The 23,639-nt window shown below is 42.0% G+C and overlaps 1 protein-coding gene across 1 annotated transcript; it reads right to left on the bottom strand.

Annotated features, from left to right (window-relative positions):
- Positions 1-7,301: 7,301 nt before the first annotated feature.
- mybphb (myosin binding protein Hb) lies at positions 7,302-23,516 on the bottom strand. The gene is made up of 12 exons (XM_023995937.2): positions 23,197-23,516; positions 19,690-19,827; positions 18,563-18,730; positions 16,573-16,661; positions 16,139-16,334; positions 14,402-14,541; positions 13,980-14,139; positions 10,640-10,776; positions 9,114-9,306; positions 8,492-8,557; positions 7,692-7,732; positions 7,302-7,571 (listed from the first exon to the last, which is right to left on the bottom strand). Exons 1-10 carry the CDS (start codon positions 23,459-23,461, stop codon positions 8,517-8,519), a joined length of 1,527 nt encoding a protein of 508 aa, XP_023851705.1. The 5' UTR covers positions 23,462-23,516; the 3' UTR covers positions 7,302-7,571; positions 7,692-7,732; positions 8,492-8,516.
- Positions 23,517-23,639: the final 123 nt, after the last annotated feature.

The following is a 23,639-nucleotide window of genomic DNA, read 5'->3' on the forward strand; positions in this document are numbered from 1 at the left end:
CTCACAGACTGCATATTGATCTTTATCAATGTATTGATAATAGCACATGGATAATAACTCAAATATATTGCCTCCATATAAAAATTGGTTGAGAGGCCCTAGACGTTCTTCTGCTCGTGATATAGTAGCCAGTGCCACAGCTGTGGTGTGTTTTTATGGAAGATGAATAGAGACACATTGGTGTGACTGCCAGTTTCACCATTAGACTTATTGCACKATCTGGGCACAGTGCCAGAACCTTAAACGAATAGCAGKCAGACAGACAGGCAGGCAGCCTTCCATGTCCAGGATGTAACAGGCCATTTAATTTCCTTTAACGATATCCTTGACGCAGGAGCCATCAGCCCACTGCATTACCAGTGATTAAAACTATGCAACCCAGTACTACAGAGCTGCAGCTAAACCAAAATTAAGTTCCCATTCCACAACTATGGTCATAGGCCTACTTCATTCACTGCACTGTGAGTCTTGAACTCGCTTGTTTTTTAAAGGTACAGTAAGGTCATCTCATAGTTTAGTGAAGAAGGAGCACTAGCGCACACCAATTTAGTGAGTGCTGCACTAATTACTAATTAGTCATGTAGCCCTGCCTTTAAGACACTGGCTGGACTGCAATCGATCAGCATTAAGATMGTCACTGAAATTTGATAGATAAAACCATTTGTGTACCAAACTGTTGGTTTATGGTTTCTGTTCACATATGCTAGTGAGAGAGCGAGAGAGAGATAGGGGGATTGCATCAATTGCATATTCCTTGTGTCCTCTCTCCTTGCCTCCTTCTCAAAACCCATTGGAGAAGGTCAGAAGCGCGGGATCTCTGGCTTTCTCATCCAATGGGTTTTGAGAAGGAGGCGAGGAGAGAGGATGTGAGTCGTATYCACTCGGCAAATACTGGTTGCAATGAATAACAGGAAATAATAAAATACAACAATTGATAAAGAAATAAACTGGAAATGGAAGASAAAAGTACTCAAAAGCCTGAAATAAGGCAGYKATMAACATGGTAGAGATAAAAACACAGCAAACCGAGGACATAGAAYGCACAGCATGTGGGTATGTATGGGTYTATATGTGGSGGGAGCGTGGTTGTGATGGAAGAGGTGCTRGTGTTTGTGTGATGGGAAAAGMGTGATGAGTTAAGTGAATGAAYAAGGAAAATGGTTGCAAAAGCCAGAGCCAATGTGTGTCTGCGAGCAGGAGTTGTGACAGAGAGTTTTCAACTTTGTGCAGATATGGGATATACATTTTAAAATAAATTACAAATACAGTTTATTTATTTTTGTATTGTCTTATCATGATGGAACAGTCTCCAACCCTATATCCTAGACACCCACCTGAGTGACCCACACACTAAGGAGAAGTCTTTATCTGTTTTATAGGCCTACTGCAAGTAGCCTACACGCAGCCAAGACAGAAAGATAAATGTGGTCAGAGACACACTAAAGCAGTACCGCCCCCTCATGAGTCTGAGCCTGTCTGGCAGGGTTGGTCCTAACAAAGCCAAAGCACCTAGATGGGTGAGCATAATATACAAGGAATCTCTCAAAGCTGCTAATAAGAACCTTGACGACCTTGTAACTAGCTGGTGGGAATTCTGGTGGAGTACCCCCACCCAGATAGTGGCAGTGCTGGCAACACCAGCTGCAGTAACCCATGGGGAGGGGGTCACACTCAGACAATCGAGGGGGCAAATTATTGTGGCCCTGGTGGGACAAAAAAAAGAATGGTCTAACTGCACAGAGGTGCTTGGGAAAATGGTCACAACGGGAGACCAGTGTGTTTTGGGTGAAAGTGGTGTATCCAAGCTCCATCAGCTAGGAGTAGACATTGGTTAATCAAATCTCCCCATTCTTGCTCAATTTGACATGCCTTCGCAAACAGCTYCAACTGTATTCGCATTCACACATCAAGTCTTCTCTTGAGTTGGGCTCGGAGTTGGAACAACTGTTGAACATCTGAGCTTGTGGTTGTTTGTGAGAGAGGGGTGGGTGGGGAGAGTGTGTGTATGTAACCTACATCTGTTGTTATAGGGTAATGATATTAAGGACAGTATAGGTGAACATGTAATTTTTGTCATGTCAATCCTGGTTATAGGTAACAATCCTTCGTTAGAAGGGCCTACATTATTATGCATATTATTCATTAATTGTGGAAATAAAATAAGATATGTAAGAATTGTTTATATACAGTGTATAAATATATTTTCTATAACTATATAAAGTTTAATCGAAGTGAGTGTGTTGGAAATGCTMTTGGCTGTTGATCTGCTTCTGTTCTGTAGGTGATCTAGTGTGCTCTTTTCAAAGGATGGGTAGCAGTCTCTGGGAGGCTCTGGGATCCGGGTGGGCAGGGGAGGTCTGCCGGTCACTAGGAGGACAACCCAACTTGMGATGGGGGGAAGTTTTAGCYAGTAGTGGAGAACAATTGGAGGTTTACTCAGTAGCAGTGGAAATATCATGGTACAGCTACATGGACACTCAATCGTAAAGGTACTTTTTAATTGCACTGTAAGTTTACAAACATAAACTCAGCAATAAAAGAAACGTCCTCTCACTGTCAACTGCGTTTATTTTCAGCAAACTTAACATGTGTAAATATTTGTATGAACATAACAAGATTCAACAACTGAGACATAAACTGAACAAGTTCCTCAGACATGTGACTAACAGAAATGGAATAATGTGTCCCTGAACAAAGGGGGGGTCAAAATCAAAAGTAACAGTCAGTATCTGGTGTGGCCACCAGCTGCATTAAGTACTGCAGTGCATCTCCTCCTCACGGACCGCACCAGATTTGCCAGTTCTTGCTGTGAGATGTTACCCCACTCTTCCACCAAGGCACGTGCAAGTTCCCGGACATTTCTGGGGGGAAGGGCCCTAGCCCTCACCCTCCGATCCAACAGATCCCAGACATGCTCAATGGGATTGAGATCCGGGCTCTTCGCTGGCCATGGCAGAACTCTGACATTTCTGTCTTGCAGGAAATCATGCACAGAATGAGCAGTATGGCTGGTGGCATTGTCATGCTGGAGGGTCATGTCAGGATGAGCCTGCAGGAAGGGTACCATATGAGGAAGGAGGATGTCTTCGCTGTAACGCACAGCGTTGAGATTGCCTGCAATGACAACAAGCTCAGTCCGATGATGCTGTGACACATCGCCCCAGAACATGACGATCCCGCTCCAGAGTACAGGCCTTAGTGTAATGCTCATTTCTTCGATGAGAAATGTGAATCCGACCATCACCCCTGCTGAGACAAAACTGCGACTCGTCAGTGAAGAGAACTTTTTGACAGTCCTGTCTGGTCCAGTGACGGTGGGTTTTCGCCCATAGGCGACGTTGTTGCCGGTGATACCAGGTGAGAACCTGCCTTACAACAGGCCTAGAAGCCCTCAGTCCAGCCTATCTCAGCCTATTGCAGACAATCTGAGGACTGATGGAGGGATTGTGCGTTCCTGGTGTAACTCGGGCAGTTGCTGTTGACATCCTGTACCTGTCCCGCAGGTGTGATGTTCGGATGTACCGATCCTGTGCAGGTGTTGTTACACGTGGTTTTCCACTGCGAAGACGATAGATAAGCTGTCCGTCCTGTCTCCCTGTAGCGCTGTCTTGGGCGTCTCACAGTACAGACATTGCCATTTACTGCCACATCTGCAGTCCTCATGCCTCCTTGCAGCATAAAGCATGTTCATGCAGATGAGCAGGGACCCTGGACATTTTTCTTTTGGTGTTTTTCAGAGTCAGTAGAAAGGCCTCTTTAGTTTCCTAAGTTTTCATAACTGTGACCTTAAATTGTCTTCCATCTGTAAGCTGTTAGTGTCTTAACGACCGTTCCACAGGTGCATGTTCATTAACTGTTTATGGTTCATTGAACAAGCATGGGAAACAGTGTTTATACCCTTTACAATGAAGATCTGTGAAGTTATTTGGATTTTTGCGAATTATCTTTGAAAGACAGGGTTCTGAAAAAGGGACGTTTCTTTTTTTGCTGAGTTTATATTATGATAAATAGAATTGAAACTTGTAACTCATTATGGTAAATGGTGAAATAAGTATGGCCAGTTATAATTGTAATGGCTTAGCAGATAATAAGYAAAGACGATCAGTATTTACTTTGCTAAAAAGAGAATGAATGTTTTGGCAAAATCCTGCACGGAGCCTTCACCGTGCGCTGCCACTTTAAGAGCGCATCAGCAGTCAGGAGCGAGAAAATAAAGACAGCTTTTCTGGCTCTGTGTGGAAGCTCTCGGTTGGCGCAGCAGTTTGACAGTGTGTGCGAAAGTCTTGTTTATTTTCAGCGTGTTCAGTTTGTAAAGTGTTTATGTCAATCACCAGGTATACCTCTCTAGGTTGTGGTTGTAATCTTCTGGGACCGCTCCTGTCATTGATCGCATTGATTAGTAGCAACATTGTTGCGAAGCTTTGACAAACAAACCAACAGGTGTATCAAATGGACAGACAGTGCCACTGTAAGCCTGAAGTCAACAGCTAAGACGCTCTCTCTCCCCTTACAAATTCCAGGGTTTTTCTTTATTTTTACTATTATTCTACATTGTAGAATAATAGTGAAGACATCAAAACTATGAAATAACACAACTCCATATTATGGCAAGAACAGCTCAAATAAGAAAAGAGAAATGACAAACCATTACTTTAAGACATTAAGTCAGTCAATGCGGAAAATGTCAAGAACTTTGAAAGTTTCTTCAAGTGCAGTCGCAAAAAACATCAAGCACTATGATGAAACTGGTTCTCATGAGGACCGCCACAGGAAAGGAACACCCAGAGTTACCTCTGCTGCAGAGGATAAGTTCATTAGAGTTAACTGCACCTCAGATTGCAGCCCAAATAAATGCTTCACAGAGTTCAAGTAAAGACACATCTCAACATCAACTGTTCAGAGGAGACTGTGTGAATCAGGTGTTCATGGTCGAATTGCTGCAAAGAAACCACTACAAAAGGACACCAATAAGAAGAGACTTGCTTGGGCCAAGAAACACGAGCAATGGACATTAGACCGGTGGAAATCTGTCCTTTGGTCTGATGAGTCCAAGATTTTAGATTTTTGGTTTCAACAGCCGTGTATTTGTGAGACGCAGAGTAGGTGGACGGATGATCTCCGCATCTGTGGTTCCCACCGTGAAGCATGGAGGAGGTGGTGTGAAGGTGTGGGGTGCTTTGCTGGTGTCACTGTCAGTGATTTATTTAGAATTCAAGGCACACTTAACCAGCATGGCTACCACAATATTCTGCAGCGACACGCCATCCCATCTGGTTTGCACTTAGTGCAACTATCATTTGTTTTTCAACAGGACAATGACTCAACACACACCTCCAGGCTGTGTAAGGGCTATTTAACGAAGGAGAGTGATGGAGTGCTGCATCAGATGACCTGGCCTGGTTTGGGATGAGTTGGACTGCAGAGCGAAGGAAAAGCAGCCAACAAGTGCTCAGCATACAGTATGTTGGAACTCCTTCAGGACTGTTGGGAAAGCATTCCTCATGAAGCTGGTTGAGAGAGTGTCAAGAGTGTACAAAGCTTTCATCAAGGCAATGGGTGACTACTTTGAAGAATTTAAAATATAAAATCAATTTTGATTTGTTAAACACTTTTTTTTAACTACATGATTCCATATGTGTTATTTCATAGTTTTGATGTCTTCACTWTTACTCTACACTGTAGAAAAGAGTACAAATAAAGAAAAACCCTRGACTAGGTGTGTCCAAACTTTGACTGGTACTGTATATTGGGGATACAACCATCCCAGCTCTACAGATTTTGCTGCAAAGAGACAGAATCATTAGATCACTTGTTTTGGTACTGCCCATACGTAGCTTGTTTTTGGTCGCAGGTTCAGGAATGGTTGAAGAATTGCAACATTTACCTCAAGCTAACTCTGCAAATAGCACTGCAGGCTGATTAGAAAAGTAATTGTCAATCGATCAATAATACTCTCAGCCAAAATGTTTATCTGTAATTTACAATCTTTAGAAACTATGAGAATAGAAAGGTTCAGAACTTTTGTGAAACATCACAGTACAGTTGCAAAATATATGGGAAATAGAAATCAAAACTGGATGGTGTTCAGAGATAAATGGGAGTGGTTGGTGTGGAGCTGAAGGGTGGGACAAAAAAAACTCAAAACAAGATAACTCATGTAAAATATACTGTCTGTAATGTGTATATGGTATGTATAAACTGGAAGTAGAAGCCTAAGTGTTATTGTTGTTCATTCGTTTTCTCCAATTAGGGGAGGGATGGTAGGGTTAGGGAAAAATAAGGAAAATACATAAAAATATATATATTTAACTAAAAATATGGGGGATTGGAAAGGAGGCAGATAATTACATTGATAGAAGCCACAATCTTCAATATTAAAGTTGATCTACTCCCTACATTTATTATTGTTAATGGTTTTCCACAACATTTCAACACAGATAGTCAARGTTTTTTTTTCATCCAACTTTTAACCTCAAAACATGGTGACATCAACCAAACGTAAATCAAAACTAGATGAACTGACTTCTGTGTACTGTGGGTTCACTGTAATAGAAATAGCCTCTACGTATCTTGTCATTTCCAAGTAAGGACACTAGAGGGAGCTGTTGTTGAGGTGCTCTTGTACCAACCATGCCTTCAGACACCGTCACCTCTCTCTCTCCAACTCTCTTAAAGACACAATGTCATCCAGCCACCGTATCAAAATGCTTCGTATTGTCATCACTGGCAACAATCTACATATCTCTGGCAACACAGCCTCTTATCACTATGCCAAAAACTCCATGACTGTGTGAGGATGAGACAGTTACATAGCCCGCTGGAGGGCCAGTCATACTGTTGCTACACTTGTACCTTTTTGTGTGTGAGCCAAAGTGCCCAAGTGTGGACACGCTCTTCTGCCTCTTGATTTAGCAGTGGTGTTGTTGCACTGTTTTTTTAATTCTCAGTTCTGTAGTCTTCTTGGCTGGATTCATAGGAGAGTAATCGAGTGCCAGGACAGTGTGTAGACTGATATCTGATCAGCTTGGATTCAACCCATACCACTCTGTAATATCAGATCATGTCATGTGATAAACAAGTTAAAGAGCGACTACTGTGTACTGCACATACTGCATATTATACAAACACATTACAAAATCCTGTTAAGGAAATAATCTGCCGGCCTTGCCATAACCAGCACTTTTCCTCTTTCACAATAAGTACAGAAGGTTTCGATCGACCCGTTGTCATTTTTACTTCAGGTTAGAGAAGGTTTATTCAACAAAAGAAAAGCATTAAATCAAAATATTGTAACACAGGTTAGGTTTTACATCTTTAATCTCCAATCAGTAACAATCGATTTGCTCTATTCAGAATTACAATGTGACACAGACAGTTGTTGACATCGGAGATGGTTGTGGACATGGATATGAACTCTATACCAGAGAGTACTAAGGAAGAAAAATAAATAAAGGCAACAAAAAAAATGATCTTCATAAATATAGGAACGTGGTTGTAGACATTAACTATTTCATTGTTTGTTCTCTCCAGTCAGTCATATGTACATGTTTTTTCCAGCATCCAGAACCGCCCTATAGAAAAACAAGTGGCATATATAACTTTAAAACTCACCGAACGTTATTTAATGTCTCAACATATTTCACATCAAAAAGAGAGAAAGTACAGTTTAGAGCTTATAAAGACCACCTCACCTTTTTGTAAAGGCCTCATTCCGCTTGCTTCTAATTTGGGACTGTAACAGATGTAAAGAACAGGTGTCAATTCACATGCCAACTGGGGTGGTTAGAACTGCAGTCGCAGGCCTACAAAATATATATTCCAAGAGTTTAACGTACTTTTTTTTTTAAAGACTACAGCCAGTATAAATATTCATATTACACAAAAATAGTTTTTTGCAAGTGAACAGAGCTGATGAATCTCCACGGGGGATACTAACACCTTGGTGGGTGAAAAGCTGCTTGCAATACTGTGGATCCTGGTAGTAAATTGCCGTGTCTCGCTGGTCTCTAATGGGCCCCGAATGCCGAGTCAAGGAAATGATGTAGTCCCCCAACAGAGTGCAACTCCACTGTATATGGAGCCATTACAGGACTAATGTATGAGCAGCAGATGGGACTAGCACTCAGACCCTTGCAATTGCAGAGGCCACCTTCCACCTCCCACTTTAGGGCTCTCCATGTAAGGCCAGCCTTGGAGATTATGTACGTCATACCAGGACTCAAATAGACTTTGGTACATATTCAAATAAATCTTGGTGCAACATTTTATGTGATAATATGGGTACATATAAACTTTCTCTACAATAAGACCAAAGTCAAAGCAAATGAAATGCCAAGATGGATTTTTTTATTTCTTTAATAAAGATATTAAAGAAGTATATTTTGTAACAAAGTGGCCTTTATTTATTGATTCAGTCAACTTCTGAATTCAGGCCTTGTAAATTGAAGTCCATTTTCCACATGAAACCTTAATGCCAATAAGAGTGACTGACCTGTATGCATGTGCATTTACAGTTCCTACTTGTCAGCGTCAGCGTCAGCGTCTGCATGCGCAGGCTCTGTTGAGGTAAATATAAWTCATTTAGTGATCATGAACAAATGGCAATATTTCCACACAGCCTGATTTCAAATACAGCAAATATCGAGTGTCTAAATTTGCACGGATAATGAATCATATAAAACACCACTAAAAGTAGAAATACATTTGATTACAAAAGCATTTGTCTATATTATAGATGAACTCGCTTCATACTTTGTGAGGCTTCTTCCTCGGGTAAAACTATGTATGAGAAAGCCTTTTCCCACTAGGTACGGACATCAATTCAACTTCTATTCCACGTTGATTTCATGTAATTGTATTGAAATGACAACGTTGATTCAACCCGAGTGGGCCCGGGGTGTTCGAAATGAAGTTACTTTTACATTTGATCATTTAGTCATTTAGCAGAAGCTCTTATCCAGAGGAACTTACAGTTAGTTACTTAAGTTGAGACAACCACATACCAGTCATAGTAAGTACAATTTTCACCAAAAAAGAAGTTATCCTACTAGAAAAGACAGTACTAGCAGGAAAAGACAAGTGCACTTTTTTTCTTCTTCACCACAACAACTTACTTTTGACCTCTAGCTTGCAGCCGGTGTCGACCTTCCCCAGTTGGTTCTCGGCTCTGCAGACATACTCACCACCGTCGTATGGGCCAGGCTTACGGATCTCCAGGGTGCAGATGCCCCCTGTGCTGATCATCCTGTACTTGGGGTTGTCCATGTTGTTGAGGATCATCTTGTTCTTCATCCACAGAATCTTAGGCTGCAATGACATATGTGATTTATATGTGTTTCGTATGAATTGTATATTTCCCGCTTTCGTGTACATGGAGCATGTATTACTATGTACGATACTACAATCCTACAATGATCAGCGCATCGCAAAAGGGACATACACTACATGGCTCGTTGAACATCACATTCCAAAATCATGGGCATTAATATGGAGTTTGTACCCCCTTTGCTGCTACAACAGCCTCCACTCTTCTGGGAAGGCTTTTCACTAGTTGTTGGAACATTGCTGCAGGGACTTGCTTCCATTCAGCCACAAGATTCCATTCAGCATTACTGAGGTCGGGCACAGATGTTGGGCAATTAGGCCTGGCTCTCAGTCTGTCCACTGTTCCGCGAATGTCCAGCGAATGTCCAGCAGAATCGTTCCCTTTTCCCGCATTTGGGCTTTTTAAATATGGTCATCCTAATTCCACTGGTGGAAATATTGCTACTGCAACATGTTATCACCATCTTTTCACATGTGAGGAGAATGACATTTCAACCCCACATGTGAATCTGCAATTCCACAAGTGAAAGTGAGATTTTCATGTGAAACGAAAAATGTGATTTTCACAAGTGAATGTTTTCACATGTGAAAATGCAATTCTACATTTCAAAGTGAGATTTCTTTTTTCAAATGTGAAATTTGCAGTTTTACATGTTAAATATTACATGTGAAACTGCAATTCACGTGAAGTGAAAACATGTTATTCTCCTCAAATGTGAAAAGGTGGTGTTAACATGTGAAGTTTAACTGTAATATATTTCAATTTAAGCTCAACATGTGAAACTGCAAATTTGACTTGTTATTTTGTAAGGGACGGTGTAAAGGCCCCCCCATGATCCCCTCAGGGTAAGAATGTAACACATCTGACCCCTCCACCCCCTCCTCTCTGCCACCCACCCACTACGGCCCAGTTGGCCAGGAGTCCAAGGTTCCTCTCAGAGGGAGACTATCATAACCTAACCCTATATGGAGCTGCATGTTCAACTCCCGAGTGGCACAGCAGTCTAAGGCACTGCATCCCAGTGCTAGAGGCGTCACTACAGACCCTGGTTCGATTCCAGGCTGTATCACAACCGGGCGTGATTGGGAGACCCATAGGGCGGTGCACAATTGGCCCAGCGTCGTTAAGGTTTGGCCGGGGTAGGCCTTCATTGTAAATAAGAATTTGTTCTTAACTGACTTGCCTGGTTAAATAAAGGTGGCAGCATCTAATGGGTATCCTTAATAAATACAAATGCAGCTCTGCTAGCCTAGCCTACATGTGTCCATTTCATTAACCTACAGTATGAGAGCGTTTGTGAGAGGGAAGTTTTACCTTGGGGCATCCCCTCACAGAGCACAGCAGCTTGGTGCTGTAGCCAACAGTGGTGGACCTGTCGTTCAGAACAGTGGTGAACTTGGGAGCCTCAGTGAAGTCATGCTCCACGAACGGGGTAGGTTTGTATTCAATAACTGAAAAATAATGAGACAAGCATGGATTAGGTCCTAAATGGGGGCAACTACAATACTTTATTGTTCTAACATTCTCCAACATTGTGGGGGACCCATTTAAAAAAACATGTCAAATTAGCATTTTCACATGTGAAATAGCTGTTTTCACATGTTGAGCTTAAATTTCACATGAAACCGTATTTTCACATTATTACTTTTAGAGTTCACAAGTTAAAGCCACCTTTCAGATGTGAGAAGAAAAACATTTTGACATCACATGTGAATTGCAGTTGCATATGTGAAAGTTGCTGTTTCACATTGTAAATATGTCATGTGAAAATCGGATATGCAGTTTCACGTGAAACACTTTGAAAAGCTCACATTCAAATGTAGAATTTCAAGTTCACATCAAAAAAAATCTATCACATGAAAATCGAATTTGCAATTTCACATGTAAAAAACATTTACGTGAAAATCTAACTTTCACATGTGGAGTGAAATAGTGTTATTCTCACATGTGAAAAAGTGGGGTAACATGTTGTAGTAGCAATGTTTCCACATATGGAATTGCTCATTATTTAATGCCATTCTGTGAATAAMAATTCAAGTGTGTTAAACGGTATAATTTCTTATTTCTGTGCCATCAATTCGGAGTGTTACAGCTGCAGGCACACGCCTCTATCCTTCATACGTTGATCAGTGACCGTTGGAAGAAGCTCAGAGAAAAGAACTGAGAAACTAGCGCTCCGTGTCTCCTTATTTATCGTTTTTAACATGTCAAAATTAGCACTGCCGAAGTTAATCAGTTAACCAATGTCATTAACTGAAATCATTTTTGTGCTCAATTTTTTTATTGCAATGTCAGAAAGCGTTTAAAATACACTGAAAACATAAAATACATTGTCTATATAGCTAAAATCAGCAATACGATGTCAAAAGAAGTTGACTTTGAGGTTAAAGAAAGTTTGTTGAACAATTTACCTYATTTTGCTAACCGTTACTTTGGATAAAATCAGAACAGCAATGTTCATGTAATGCTTTTTGTATAAAAAAAATCTAAAATGACAACTCAACTAGAGCAAACTATGAATTTGCGATTAATCACAGCAAATCCTGTGATAAACTCGATTACAGTTTTGTTATCGTTGATACCCATAGTTGACAAAATGTGAAAAGCGGACATGAGTCGCTCATGGTTGCTAATGGTCACGTMATGAGGTAGCCCCGCCTACGACTTCAAAAAAGTGTTGGCCCTCATGGTCAAATGGTAAAGACATTGTCATCTACCGTTGGAGACCTGGGTTCTAATCCTGCCAGTTACAAAAGAATACATGTGAAACTTATAAAATCTTATGTGAAATGTTGAGAAACAGGGAAATGTGTCTGAGTCATGTGAAAATCAATTTTAAACTTCACATGTCTGAAAACCATGTGTCTGCTTTTCCCATGAGATTTTTTTTATATATATATTTTTTTACATATGATTTGTTCACGTGACAAATTCATGTGAAACGTCACGCGTGTCCGAAAACCATGTGTCTGACTCATGAAAATGTCATGTAAAAATATATATACAGTACTAGTCAAGTTTGGACACACCTACTCATTCCAGAGTTTTTCGTAGTTTTTACTATTTGCTACATTGTAGAATAATAGTGAAGATATAAAAACTATGAAATAACACATATGTAATCATGTAGTAACCAAAACAGTGTTAAAGAAATCAAGCCACCCTTTGCCTTGACAGCTCTGCACACTCTTGGCATTCTCTCAACTAGCTTCCTGAGGTACTGTAGTCACCTGCAACGCATTTCAATTAACAGGTGTGCCTTGATAATTTGTGMAATTTCTTTCCTTCTTAATGCGTTTGAGCCAAMCAGTTGTGTTGTGACAAGGTAGGGGTGTTATACAGAAGATAGACCTATTTGGTAAAATACCAAGTCCATCAAATGGCAAGAACAGCTCAAATAAGAAAAGAGAAATGACAGTCCATCATTACTTTAAGACARGGTCAATCTGGAAAATGTCAAGAACTTTAAAAATGTATTCAAGTGCTGTCGCAAAAAACATCAAGCGCTATGATGAAACTGGCTCTCATGAGGCCCACCACATGAAAAGACCCAGAGTTACCTCTGCTGCAGAGGATAAGTTCATTAGAGTTAACTGCACCTCAGATTGCAGCCCAAATAAATGTTTTACAGAGTTCAAGTAACAGACACGTCAACATCAAGTGTTCAGAGGAGACTGCGTGAATCAGGCCTTCGTGGTCGAATTGCTGCAAAGAAACCACTACAAAAGGACACCAATAAGAAGAAGAGACTTGCTTGGGCCAAGAAACACAAGCAATGGACATTAGACCGAAGGAAATCTGTCCTTTGGTCTGATGAGTCCAAATTAGAGATTTTTGGTTCCAACCGCCYTGTCTTTGTGAGATGCACAGTAGGTGAACAGATGATCTCTGCATGTGTGGTTCCCACCGTGAAGCAAAGAGGAGGTATGATGGTGTGGGGGTGCTTTGCTGGTGTTACTGTCAGTGATTTATTTAGAATTKAAGGCACACTTAACGAGCATGGSTACCACAGCATTCTGCAGCGATACGCCATACCATCTGGTTTGCACTTAGTGGGACTATCATTTGTTTTTCAACAAGACAATGACCCAAAACACACCACCAGGCTGTGTAAGGGTTAATTGACSAAGGAGAGTGATGGATTGCTGCATCAGATGACCTAGCCTCCACAATAACCCAACCTTAATGCATTTGAGATGGTTTGGGATGAGMTGGACCACAYAGGAGAAGCAGCCAACAAGTGCTCAGCATATGTGGGAACTCCTTCAAGACTGTTGGAAAAGCATTCCTCATGATGCTGGTTGAGAGAATGCCAAGAGTGTGCACAACTGTCACCAAGGCAAAGAGTGGCTACTTTGAAGAATCTAAAATATATTTTGATTTGTTTAACACTTTTTGGGGTTACTACATGATTCCATATGTGTTACTTCATAGTTTTATTCTACAATGTAGAAAAGAGTAAAAATAAAGAAAATCCCTTGAATTAGTTTGACTGGTACAGTGTGTGTGTGTACATGTGTATATATATACACACACAAACACACACACAATTTTTATATATATAAAAAAGTGTMATTTTCACGTGTGATTTTCTCATGTTTTTTTTTTTGTAAGGGACTTTTTTTTGAAAAGGGTAGTGTGGAGAGTGTCTCACCCTCCTTCACAATGGTGGCTTCTCCCTTGGTCACGGCACATTCCTCACTGAGTCCGCACTTGTTCTCTGCAAAGATCCTGAAGGTGTAGGTGTTGCCCATAATGAGGTCTGAGATGGTGGCGTTTAGTCTGGGGTAGTGCTCCAAAATGTTGAACCAGTCCTAGGCAAGAGACCATATGAGTATTAATAATATTTCAATGTCTTATTACACATATTGTACTTTCTTTTTGAAGTACATTTTTTGTGTAAAGTATACTGAGATGTACTTTTAAAWAACATTTTGGGGGAATGTATTTGACTACAGGGGAAATATTTGCTGCTGAATCAATGGGAATTMTGTAGACGAGAGGGTTACAGAAGTTGTGAATGACTCAGTATGTCATTCACTTTGACATTGTATGGTAAGCAAGAGGGTTTCTCACCCCGGTCTTCTTGTCAGCTTTCTGGACAGTGTAGCCTGTGATCTCTGTGTTTCCATTATCTTTGGGTACGGTCCACTCCAAAGCAACATTGAATCCCCAGACATCCACAATCTTAATGCTGGCTGGTGGCCCAGGCAACTCTGTGGGAGAGCAAGCACCAAGATACATGGTTCAATATGGGTTGCATCATTAGTATCAGTAAACTCACAAAAAACTTAATCACTCTCAAGATCAGTTAYGACCTGACCAGAAACAACTCCTGGCCCTAGTTATGACCAAAATATACCTACAGTTGAAGTCAGAAGTCTACATACACCTTAGSCAAATACATTTCAACTCAGTTTCACAATTCCGGACATTTAATCCTAGTAAAAATTCCCTGTCTTAGGTCAGTTACGATCACCACTTTATTTTAAAATGTGAAATGTCAGAATAATAGTAGAGAGAACTAATTATTTCAGCTTTTATTTCTTTCATCACATTCCCAGTMGGTCAGAAGTTTACATACACTCAATTCGTATTTGGTAGCATTGCCTTTAAATTGTTTAACTTGGGTCAAATGTTTCAGGTAGCCTTCCACAAGCTTCCCACAACAAGTTGGGTGAATTTTGGTCAATTCCTCCTGACAGAGCTGGTGTAACAGTCAGGTTTGTAGGCCRCCTTGCTCGCACACGCTTTTTCAGTTCTGCRCACAAATTTTCTATAGGATTGAGGTCAGGCATTGTGATYGCCACTCCAATACCTTGACTTTGTTGTCCTTAAGCCATTTTGCCACAATTTTGGAAGTATGCTTGGGGTCATTGTCCATTTGGAAGACCCATTTGCAACAAAACATTAACTTCCTGACTGATGTCTTAATATGTTGCTTCAATATATCCAGATCATTTTCCTTCCATTTTAATATATATATATACATTTTTTAACCTTTATTTAACTATGCAAGTCAGTTAAGAACAAATTCTTATTTTCAATGACAGCCTAGGAACAGCCTTGTTCAGGGGAAGAACGACAGATTTGTACCTTGTCAGCTCAGGGATGTGAACTTGCAAACTTTTGGTTACTAGTCCAATGCTCTAACCACTAGGCTACGCCGTCACCCCAATGCTGCCATCTATTTTGTGAAGTGCACCAGTCCCTCCTGCAGCAAAGCACCCCACAACATGATGCTGCCACCCCCGTGCTTCATAACAATGGTCATTATGGCCAAACAGTTCTATTTTTGTTTCATCAGACCAGAGAACATTTCTCCAAAAATAAATTTCCCCCTGATGTCAAGCAAAGATGCACTGAGTTTGAAGGTAGGTCTTGAAATTCATCCACAGGTACACCTCCAATTGACTCAAATTATGTCTATTAGCCATTCAGAAGCTTCTAAAGCCATGACATCATCTTCTGGAATTTTCCAAGCTGTTTATAGGCACAGTCAACTTAGCGTATGTAAACTTCTGACCCAGTGGAATTGTGATACAGTGAATTAAGTGAAATAATCTGTCTGTTAACAAGTGTTGGAAAAATGACTTGTGTCATGCACAAAGTAGATGTCCTAACCGACTTGCCAAAACTATAGTTCGATTAACAAGAAATTTGTGGAGTGGTTGAAAGACGAGTTTTAATGACTCCAACCTAAGTGTGTGTCAACTTCTGACTTCAACTGTATTTTATGACAGGCTAATGKTGTGTCATCATCTGTTTTGGAAATATAAACAAGGTTGGATAGTCTAATAGAATTTGACTGACCAATAATCTGGATGATGATAGCAGCTTTGTCCTCAAAGTCGTCCACCTTCACGCACATTTCGTATGAGCCAGAGTCCACTCTCTCTGCTTGACGGATGAACAGGATGCTGTCTCTGTCAGATGTACGGATGTTGACCCTCTTTGAGTCGAGGGGCTGTCCATCCTTTAACCAGCTAACCACTGGCTTAGGTTTGCCCTAGGAAAGTAAAGAACACAATGCTGGGCTCAATCAATTGTCTTAACTTCCATCTGTATGGACACATGCTATAACATCAAGTCATTTCACATCATTAGTGCCAGGAGTCTTTCCTGACCATGTGAAAAACCTTTGGCCCATAGTTGTAGCCTATAGCTAGGGTCCAATGGTTTTGGTCCTGCTCAGGTCCTGTGGTTTAGACACTCCCAGGCCTACCCATCTCATAATGCAAACTCACAGAGTAGGGGATGACAAGGTTGATCTTCTCGCCGACTTTCTTGACATACCTCTGCCTCAGGAAACGAGGCATGCGGACTTTGGGGCGAGCTACAGACAGAGAAAAATAGTTTACGAATAATAATCAACCTGTTCAAAGAAGTAAAATGACTCTGAAACTGTGACGCACACAATGGATGGGACACTTCAGAGATACTTCAGAGCGAGCAATTGAATGTGTATCTGAAAGAATAAAAAACAACTTCCTCAAAACCCACTCTGTACCTTCAGCTACGAGARAGATTCTCCTGTACTCCAGTCATCCAGACCAGATCTAGTTTGGTGGGAACCAAACACCTGCTGAGTCTAGCGGAGTGTCACTCACCAGAGCTCTAAATAGGTCCTATCTGAACTCATGCCATGTCGCAACACATGATGTAGATCTACAGTTACCCCAGCCCACACTGTTAAACAGGCTGCAGTAAGAATCACTCAACTGTACTGTAGATTCTCCAAGACCATAGGGTTCCCCACAAACACACAATTCACAGCCAATGGCTTACTGTGTTAAAACATGGACAGAATGGTTTACATTTGTAAATAACTAATATTCATATAATTGCAAACCTGCACCCATACAAACCTATGCACTAGTGCCAGTGCTCTAGGCAGAAATATGTGCTGCTATCAGAAAATGTATTTAACACAAAACAATCAACCAARTGGGGAATGGCCATGGTAGAATTAGGTGTGTTTCTCTGTGGAGTGTCCTGACTTGYCGCTCCTTATGCGGCGATCAGGTCAAAAGAGAACTGCCTTGTCCCCGTCAGAGTCTGTGGCATGTTTCAAAATAAACACAGGGTCCCTGGTCATCTCAAAGGACTTAGATGGCATACGAGACGTTAGATCCCTCCCCTGTSCCCACCCCCTCTGTGTAGAGTGAACACTTTGGAATGTCCCCCATCCCCACCCCCCTCGACAGATTGCACTTGTTTCCATCGCTCTTACATGGGTTGGCTTGACACCTCTCCAGCACGCATTCTGACCGGGGAGTCAACTTAATGCCAAACCTTCCCAATTGAATCCGTGTTAATAGCAGACACATCCCAACTATTTTTTCAAGGATTTGTGGGGAAGTTAGCGGTCGTTCCATTGTGTGGTAAACCAGATGCTTTTATTGGTGGACCAATGGCTAAGMTTGACAGTGGGACTGTGGGACATGGACTGTGACACTCCGATTCGGGGTCGGCTAGTCCCTGTATAAGTCCTTGGGGTTCAGGTTTCATTCCCCTCCACTAAAATTCTCCATTACACATTTGCTGATCCCTGCTTACATAAATAATGTTTTAATCAACTCCCATAAAAAAAAACATAGTTCCACCAATTACTTTGGTTTTGATATAACTATTTTACCGTGTATTCAGAAAATCACACTCTGGATAAAACACAAAATAAAACACAAAATCCAGGGCCACTGTATACACTTGCTTCCAGGATGATTGCTATAAATTAAGAGGCTTGACTAACCATTTACGGTCATCATCGATGAAAACAAAAAGTAGACAAAGTAAGAAGACACAGGTGAAAACATGCACCCAAAAGGTGTRGAAGGAGGTAGTATATTTATCCTTCTACAAATGGGAAGCTTAGACCGAGGATCTCTACCCCCCCTCTTGGTGGCAACAATCTGGGAAGGCCACAGTTGCATTATTCTAACGGGCCAGGGATGTGACAACAGCCGTTGGATACCCGAGACTGAAATCAAGCCGAGCCGTTTCTCCCTAGCGGTTTCAACGTCTGCTCTTTTAAAAGCCATTTCAACAACAAAGACTGACACCGCCCACCGCAAACAGTTTGGACTTGCTGTTATTGCCACCCAATAATACAATACTGTCTACTTGGAAGAAAACCCACACGTCTGCTGGTTGGAAGAAATGGACCATGGCATGCTTCTGAAGTACAGTAGTTAAGGGCTGTTTGTGAGTGAGGACTATTGTCCAGGCTTTGCTTACCCCCAACCGCCTTGACCAGAACGGGGTCGGCGATGGTAGCAGGGGGGCTGCGGCCACCGGGGTTTACAGCAACCACCCGGATCAGCAGACGGTCGTCGGTAGTCTGGTTCTTGATGACATAACGGCAGGACACGGTCAGATCCTCGTTGGCTGCTTTCCAGTCTTCAGCTGTGACAGGAAAGTGAACAAACTTAGTGCAATATAGAACTGTGGCAGGAGAGRGATCACAGTGAGGACAATAAGTATCAGCTAATAGCTCAGTTCATGAGTTSTGTCATTTTATTTGACAGGACCTTCAAGGTACACCTTCTGTCCAGACYCTGAGCAGACAGCAAGGGGAAAGAGGCAGGGACAATTAAGAAACATTGAGACAGATATGGAGAATCTTCAGTCCTTCACTGAGTGAAAATGTAAKCTGCAGGACACATATTTCAATAAATTATATTTCTAGTGGTGACTGAGAATCAGGGGAAGTATTTGGATGGAAAGTATTGTCATGACTTATCTTCCTATCTGGGCCCAAAACCATATTTTTAAATGGAGGAATTAAGGAGATTCATGAATAAAAAGATCATATGTTCAAATTTCCCAGGTGCAMTATTACATTTGCAAGGTGAAATGTGTAGTTGCATTACTATATTTTCTTCTCTGCCATTTGACTCGAGTCCGTTACTGACATTAGCAGAAGGTTGTGATCTAAAAGCAGGCACCAGCTAGTCCATGGCACCGCCAGTAATGCCTCTCTCCTTATAYGGAGAGGTTAGGTACCGTATAAATCATCTAGTGACATGCAGGGGACAGGTGCAACTGATAGGTCTGACCAGCCCAAAAAAAATATCATTTAAAATGGCACCAGCTTAAAGTGGAACGCAGCCTCATCGTACGGTGTTAGGTGAAACAAATAGATAAACATTATTCTTAGGTTGTGGTTAATTCTCTGTTTTACCTTCCAAGCATATCAGAGATGTACAAAATCCAATGGGACAACATAACAACATTCAAAGAACTTAGTCGTCAAATGCTAGCCTGGTCTCAGATTGGTCACGCCCATGACCATAGGAGTTGGCAAGACTGCACAAACAYATCTYGGACGAGGTTAGTTAAGGTAGTGGGCTTGAATAACTTACTTCCCTCCTTGGTGATTTCCACAGTGTATCCATCCAGGCCAGTGTTGGCTGGAATGGTCTTTGGAGGCCTCCAGGCGATGGTCACTGAAGTGTCGCTCTTGTCGTCCACTGTCACTTCCAGGGGCTCACTGGTGGGCTCTACAGTTGGGAAACGCAAACACAATTCAGACGACGCATTGTACAACTTGGAAGTGAGATGAAATATTAGCCCCATTYGATTATACATTATCAATCAAAAACAAAGTAATACGGCTCTATTTAGTTTGGAAATGCTAACACAACTCAGACAATGTACAACTCGAGTTGCAAGAGGAAATAATTAGCCTTGTTGGGTTAGCATATCAACAGAAACATGGCATTAGGGCTCTACATTGTTTAGAAATGCAAAAATAATACAGACAATGTACAACTTGAAACTTGGAAGACATGGTTATCATAAAAAAATTTTTTTTTTTAAATGTAATAGGAGAATGTGTGAAGAGCTTCGTAACGGTTTGACCAATCTTTCCTCTGACTGTCGAGTTGGTTTACCTTTGGGGGATGGGGGTGGGGTGGTAGGTGTTTTGGGGGTTCCTCTACGGYGGCTGCGTCGGCAGCAGCGGCTGATGTTAAATGTGCATTTACACAAAAGGTCAGAGGCAGCKGGTATGAGAGCAGTGTTCTAGAATCCATTCCAATGCCATCTCTTACTGAACTCCTCTTTTTTTTATCCAGTAGAGAGATGAAAACAGTCTACAATCTGCTAAGGTGCACTAGGCTTTAACTAGGGCCCGGAGTGTTCCCCTGGTCAGGAAAAACGTTCAAATGCATTATATGTATACCAAACTAACTATGCCTTCTCATGATCCCATATTGGAGTGGATTGGAATTGGACATATTCAGATGCGAAGGTATAATTGATCCATTTCACATGAACAGGGTTTACTCCTTCAGCAGCAGGGGCATCTCCCTCTGTGGTTGAGGCAGCTGTAYCTGCAGCAGCATCAGCTAGTGTTTAATGTTAGAGATTCATCTGAATGAATTAGTTCAAATAACATAAGAGCCTGGTCCCAGATCTGTTAACTCCTATGATAATGACCAGAGGAGTTGGCAAGAAAGACAGCACAAACAGATCAGGGACCATGCTAATAAYGCCATACCTACCATGATGGGCAAAATGCCCAATTATCATAGAGATTGTCTAGCTCTTTTTTTKKWTTGAACTAGGCAAGTCAGTTAAGAACAAATTCTTATTTACTATGATGGRCTACCCCGGTCAAACCCTAACCCGYACGATGCTGGGCCAATTGTGCGCCGCCCTATGGGACTCCCAATCACGGCCAGTTGTGATACAGCCTGGYATAAAACCAGGGTCTGTAGTGACACCTCTAGCACTGAGATGCAGTGCCTTAGACCACTGRGCCACTCGTGAGTTAGTGCTGTTAGCCAAAAGTGATTTTCCATAATTCTAAACAGGAAAATCCGTATTAAGTGGCATATGATGATGAAGTCCCTTGGCTCCTTATGGATTGGTAGTGAGCCTATTACCATCAGGGTGGGCCACAACCTCAGCATCAGCAGCGGGGGTGCCTTCTTCTGCAGCAGTGGCGGCGGCCGCTATTAATTAAACGTTAGCAAGAAGTTTAAAGTCAGCTTTTGCTCTAACATTTCAAAAGATGTTACAAAATGAAAAGATGTTGCAGCATGTTATGTGGATAGGAAGTACCGGTATATGAGTAAAGAGATAAAGAACTTACAGTAAAAGAGGTTAAGTAGCCTAGTCAAAACAAACATGTTATTCTTGGCTTTACCCTTGGATGGTGCCTCAGCGTAGGCCCACCCAGTGGGGAGCCAGGCCCAGCAAAGAGCTTATTACAGACAGAGATACTCCTTTGATTCATCAGCTGTCCGCAGGTGAAGAAGCCAGACTTGGAGATCCTTGGCTGGCGTGGTTACAAGTGGTCTGCAGTTGTGAGGCTGGTTGGGTGTACTGCCATATTCTCTAAAACGATGTTGGAGGTGGCTTATGGMAGAGAAAAACATTCAATTCTCTGGCAACAGTTCTGGTGGACATTCCTGCAGTCAGCATGCCAATTGCACGCTCCCTCAAAACTTAAGACATCTGTGGCATTGTGTTGTGTGACAAAACTGCACATTTAGAGTGGCCTTTTATTGTCCCCAGCACAAGGTGTGCCCGTGTAATGATCATCTTGGCAAAGGAGAAATGCTCACTAACAGGGAGGTAAACACACGTGCACAAGAAGCTTTTTGTGCGTATGGAACATTTCGGTGATCTTTTATTTCAGCTCATAAAACATGGGACCAACACTTTATGTTGCGTTTTATATTATTTTTGTTCAGTATAGTTTGATTACTAGCCTATAGGAAACATACATGATGTAGTGAACGCACTCTAAATTAAGTATGCCTTGACAGCATTGCGATGCATGAATTACCCTCTGGCTCAGCAGGCGGCTCAACAGGCACCTCAGGTGGGGAAGGAGCATCTTCAGTAAGAGCAGCTAACGTTAAACGTTTGGTAATATGGTATGTTAGTTTGCCAGCTGTTGACTGTAGTGGTGTTATTCCTGGATGGATTATTATGTTTGAAGACACACAATGTAAGCTACTTCCTGAACCATTAGAGAGTAGCCTAAGGCCGAGCACAATGCTTTATCCAGGGAATCAGGGRGCGCGCAAAGATACACAAAGGATAGAACATTGGTGTCCACTGAATCACCATTAATCAATAGCTCATATACAGTGAGATATCGAGCAATTGCACTACTTGACTAGGTAGTCAGGCTATCAAGTGGCTGACACCAGTGGATCCTAAACTGTGGGGCCTTTCAAGAGTAAGTTTAAAGACGGACTGAGTTCCACCACCACAAAATTGTTCCCCAGTGCAAGAAGGGGGGCCTCGAGTTTTGGAACCCCCGCCTTACACAACCACTTACACAACACATTGTAGGCTTGTAGTCATGGAGCCCACAGTGATTATTCTGCAATGTCTTCCGTAATGAGGCTTTAGGCCTATCTCAAAAGTAGGGGCTTCCGTGCTTTAAAGTTCTCTTTTATGAATCAATCATGGACGAAAGTTGCTTCTTTTTTTTACCATAAAAATGTGGAAGAACAGACTTTCTCGAAATACATGTCATGTGAAGGAATATTTTTTGCAGGGTTTGGCGGTTCGCAATGGGAGTTAGTTACATTTTGGACCAAAAATGGTAAGGCTATTTATAGAAGGCTCTTGAAGAGATCCAGTGGCAAAGGGACCGRCATAAGATCCATGACCTCCATTGAAGTATTGGGTAAATTAGAAAGACCCATTAACAAATCATGTCAACGTTTTGTTTTAGCACTCCTGTGAACTTATGAAAATGTTAGGTATGCCCCTTCCGCACCAAACAAACGTCACCATGGCTCATCCATTCAGAGAGGAGATCAACGATATAATTGACAAAGTAGCCCACGTGTTTCTGCTAAAAGCCCAACCGAGGCTCATTTCATGGAGCATTATTGCATTACCATTTGGAGGAGGGGGTGTGGGTGCTTTGGGCTGCTCAGGCGCGGGTTCTGCGGGAGCCTTTTCTTCGGTTGGAGCTGCCTCGGCAGGGGCAGCTGCTTCGGCAGCTTCGGCAGGGGCAGCCTCTGCCGGTGGAGCTTCGACCTCGACAGGGGGAGCAACTTCAGCAGGAGCCACCTCCGCGGGTGCAGGGGCAGGTGCTTCCTCCTTCTTAGGAGCAGGCGCTTTCGGGGCTGCCTTCTTGATAGGGGCAGGCTTCGCAGGCATGGTGGCAGTTTCTGCTACTCCCAAAGTCAGTAAGTCCTCAAAGAGTCATCACTTTAGAGGGAGTGGCAGGCTATATAGACAGTGGTCACAGACTCCACCCCCTAAGGAATTTTCTGTAACAGATACTTGACTGAATCTTGGACCTTATTATAGACCTAGTAGGGACATCSCAACACTT

This window comes from Salvelinus sp. IW2-2015, linkage group LG11, assembly GCF_002910315.2.
Source record: "Salvelinus sp. IW2-2015 linkage group LG11, ASM291031v2, whole genome shotgun sequence".
Classification (NCBI taxonomy): Eukaryota; Metazoa; Chordata; class Actinopteri; order Salmoniformes; family Salmonidae; genus Salvelinus; species Salvelinus sp. IW2-2015.

Coding starts and splice junctions, on each gene's coding strand:
- mybphb (XM_023995937.2), bottom strand. CDS start 23,461: ATGCCTGCGAAGCCTGCCCCTATCAAGAAGGCAGCCCCGAAAGCGCCT. Junction 16,662..18,562: donor TCTGGTCAAGGCGGTTGGGG/GTAAGCAAAGCC, acceptor CTCTGTCTGTAG/CTCGCCCCAAAGTCCGCATG. Junction 8,558..9,113: donor CTGCAAGCTAGAGGTCAAAA/GTAAGTTGTTGT, acceptor TTACCTCAACAG/AGCCTGCGCATGCAGACGCT.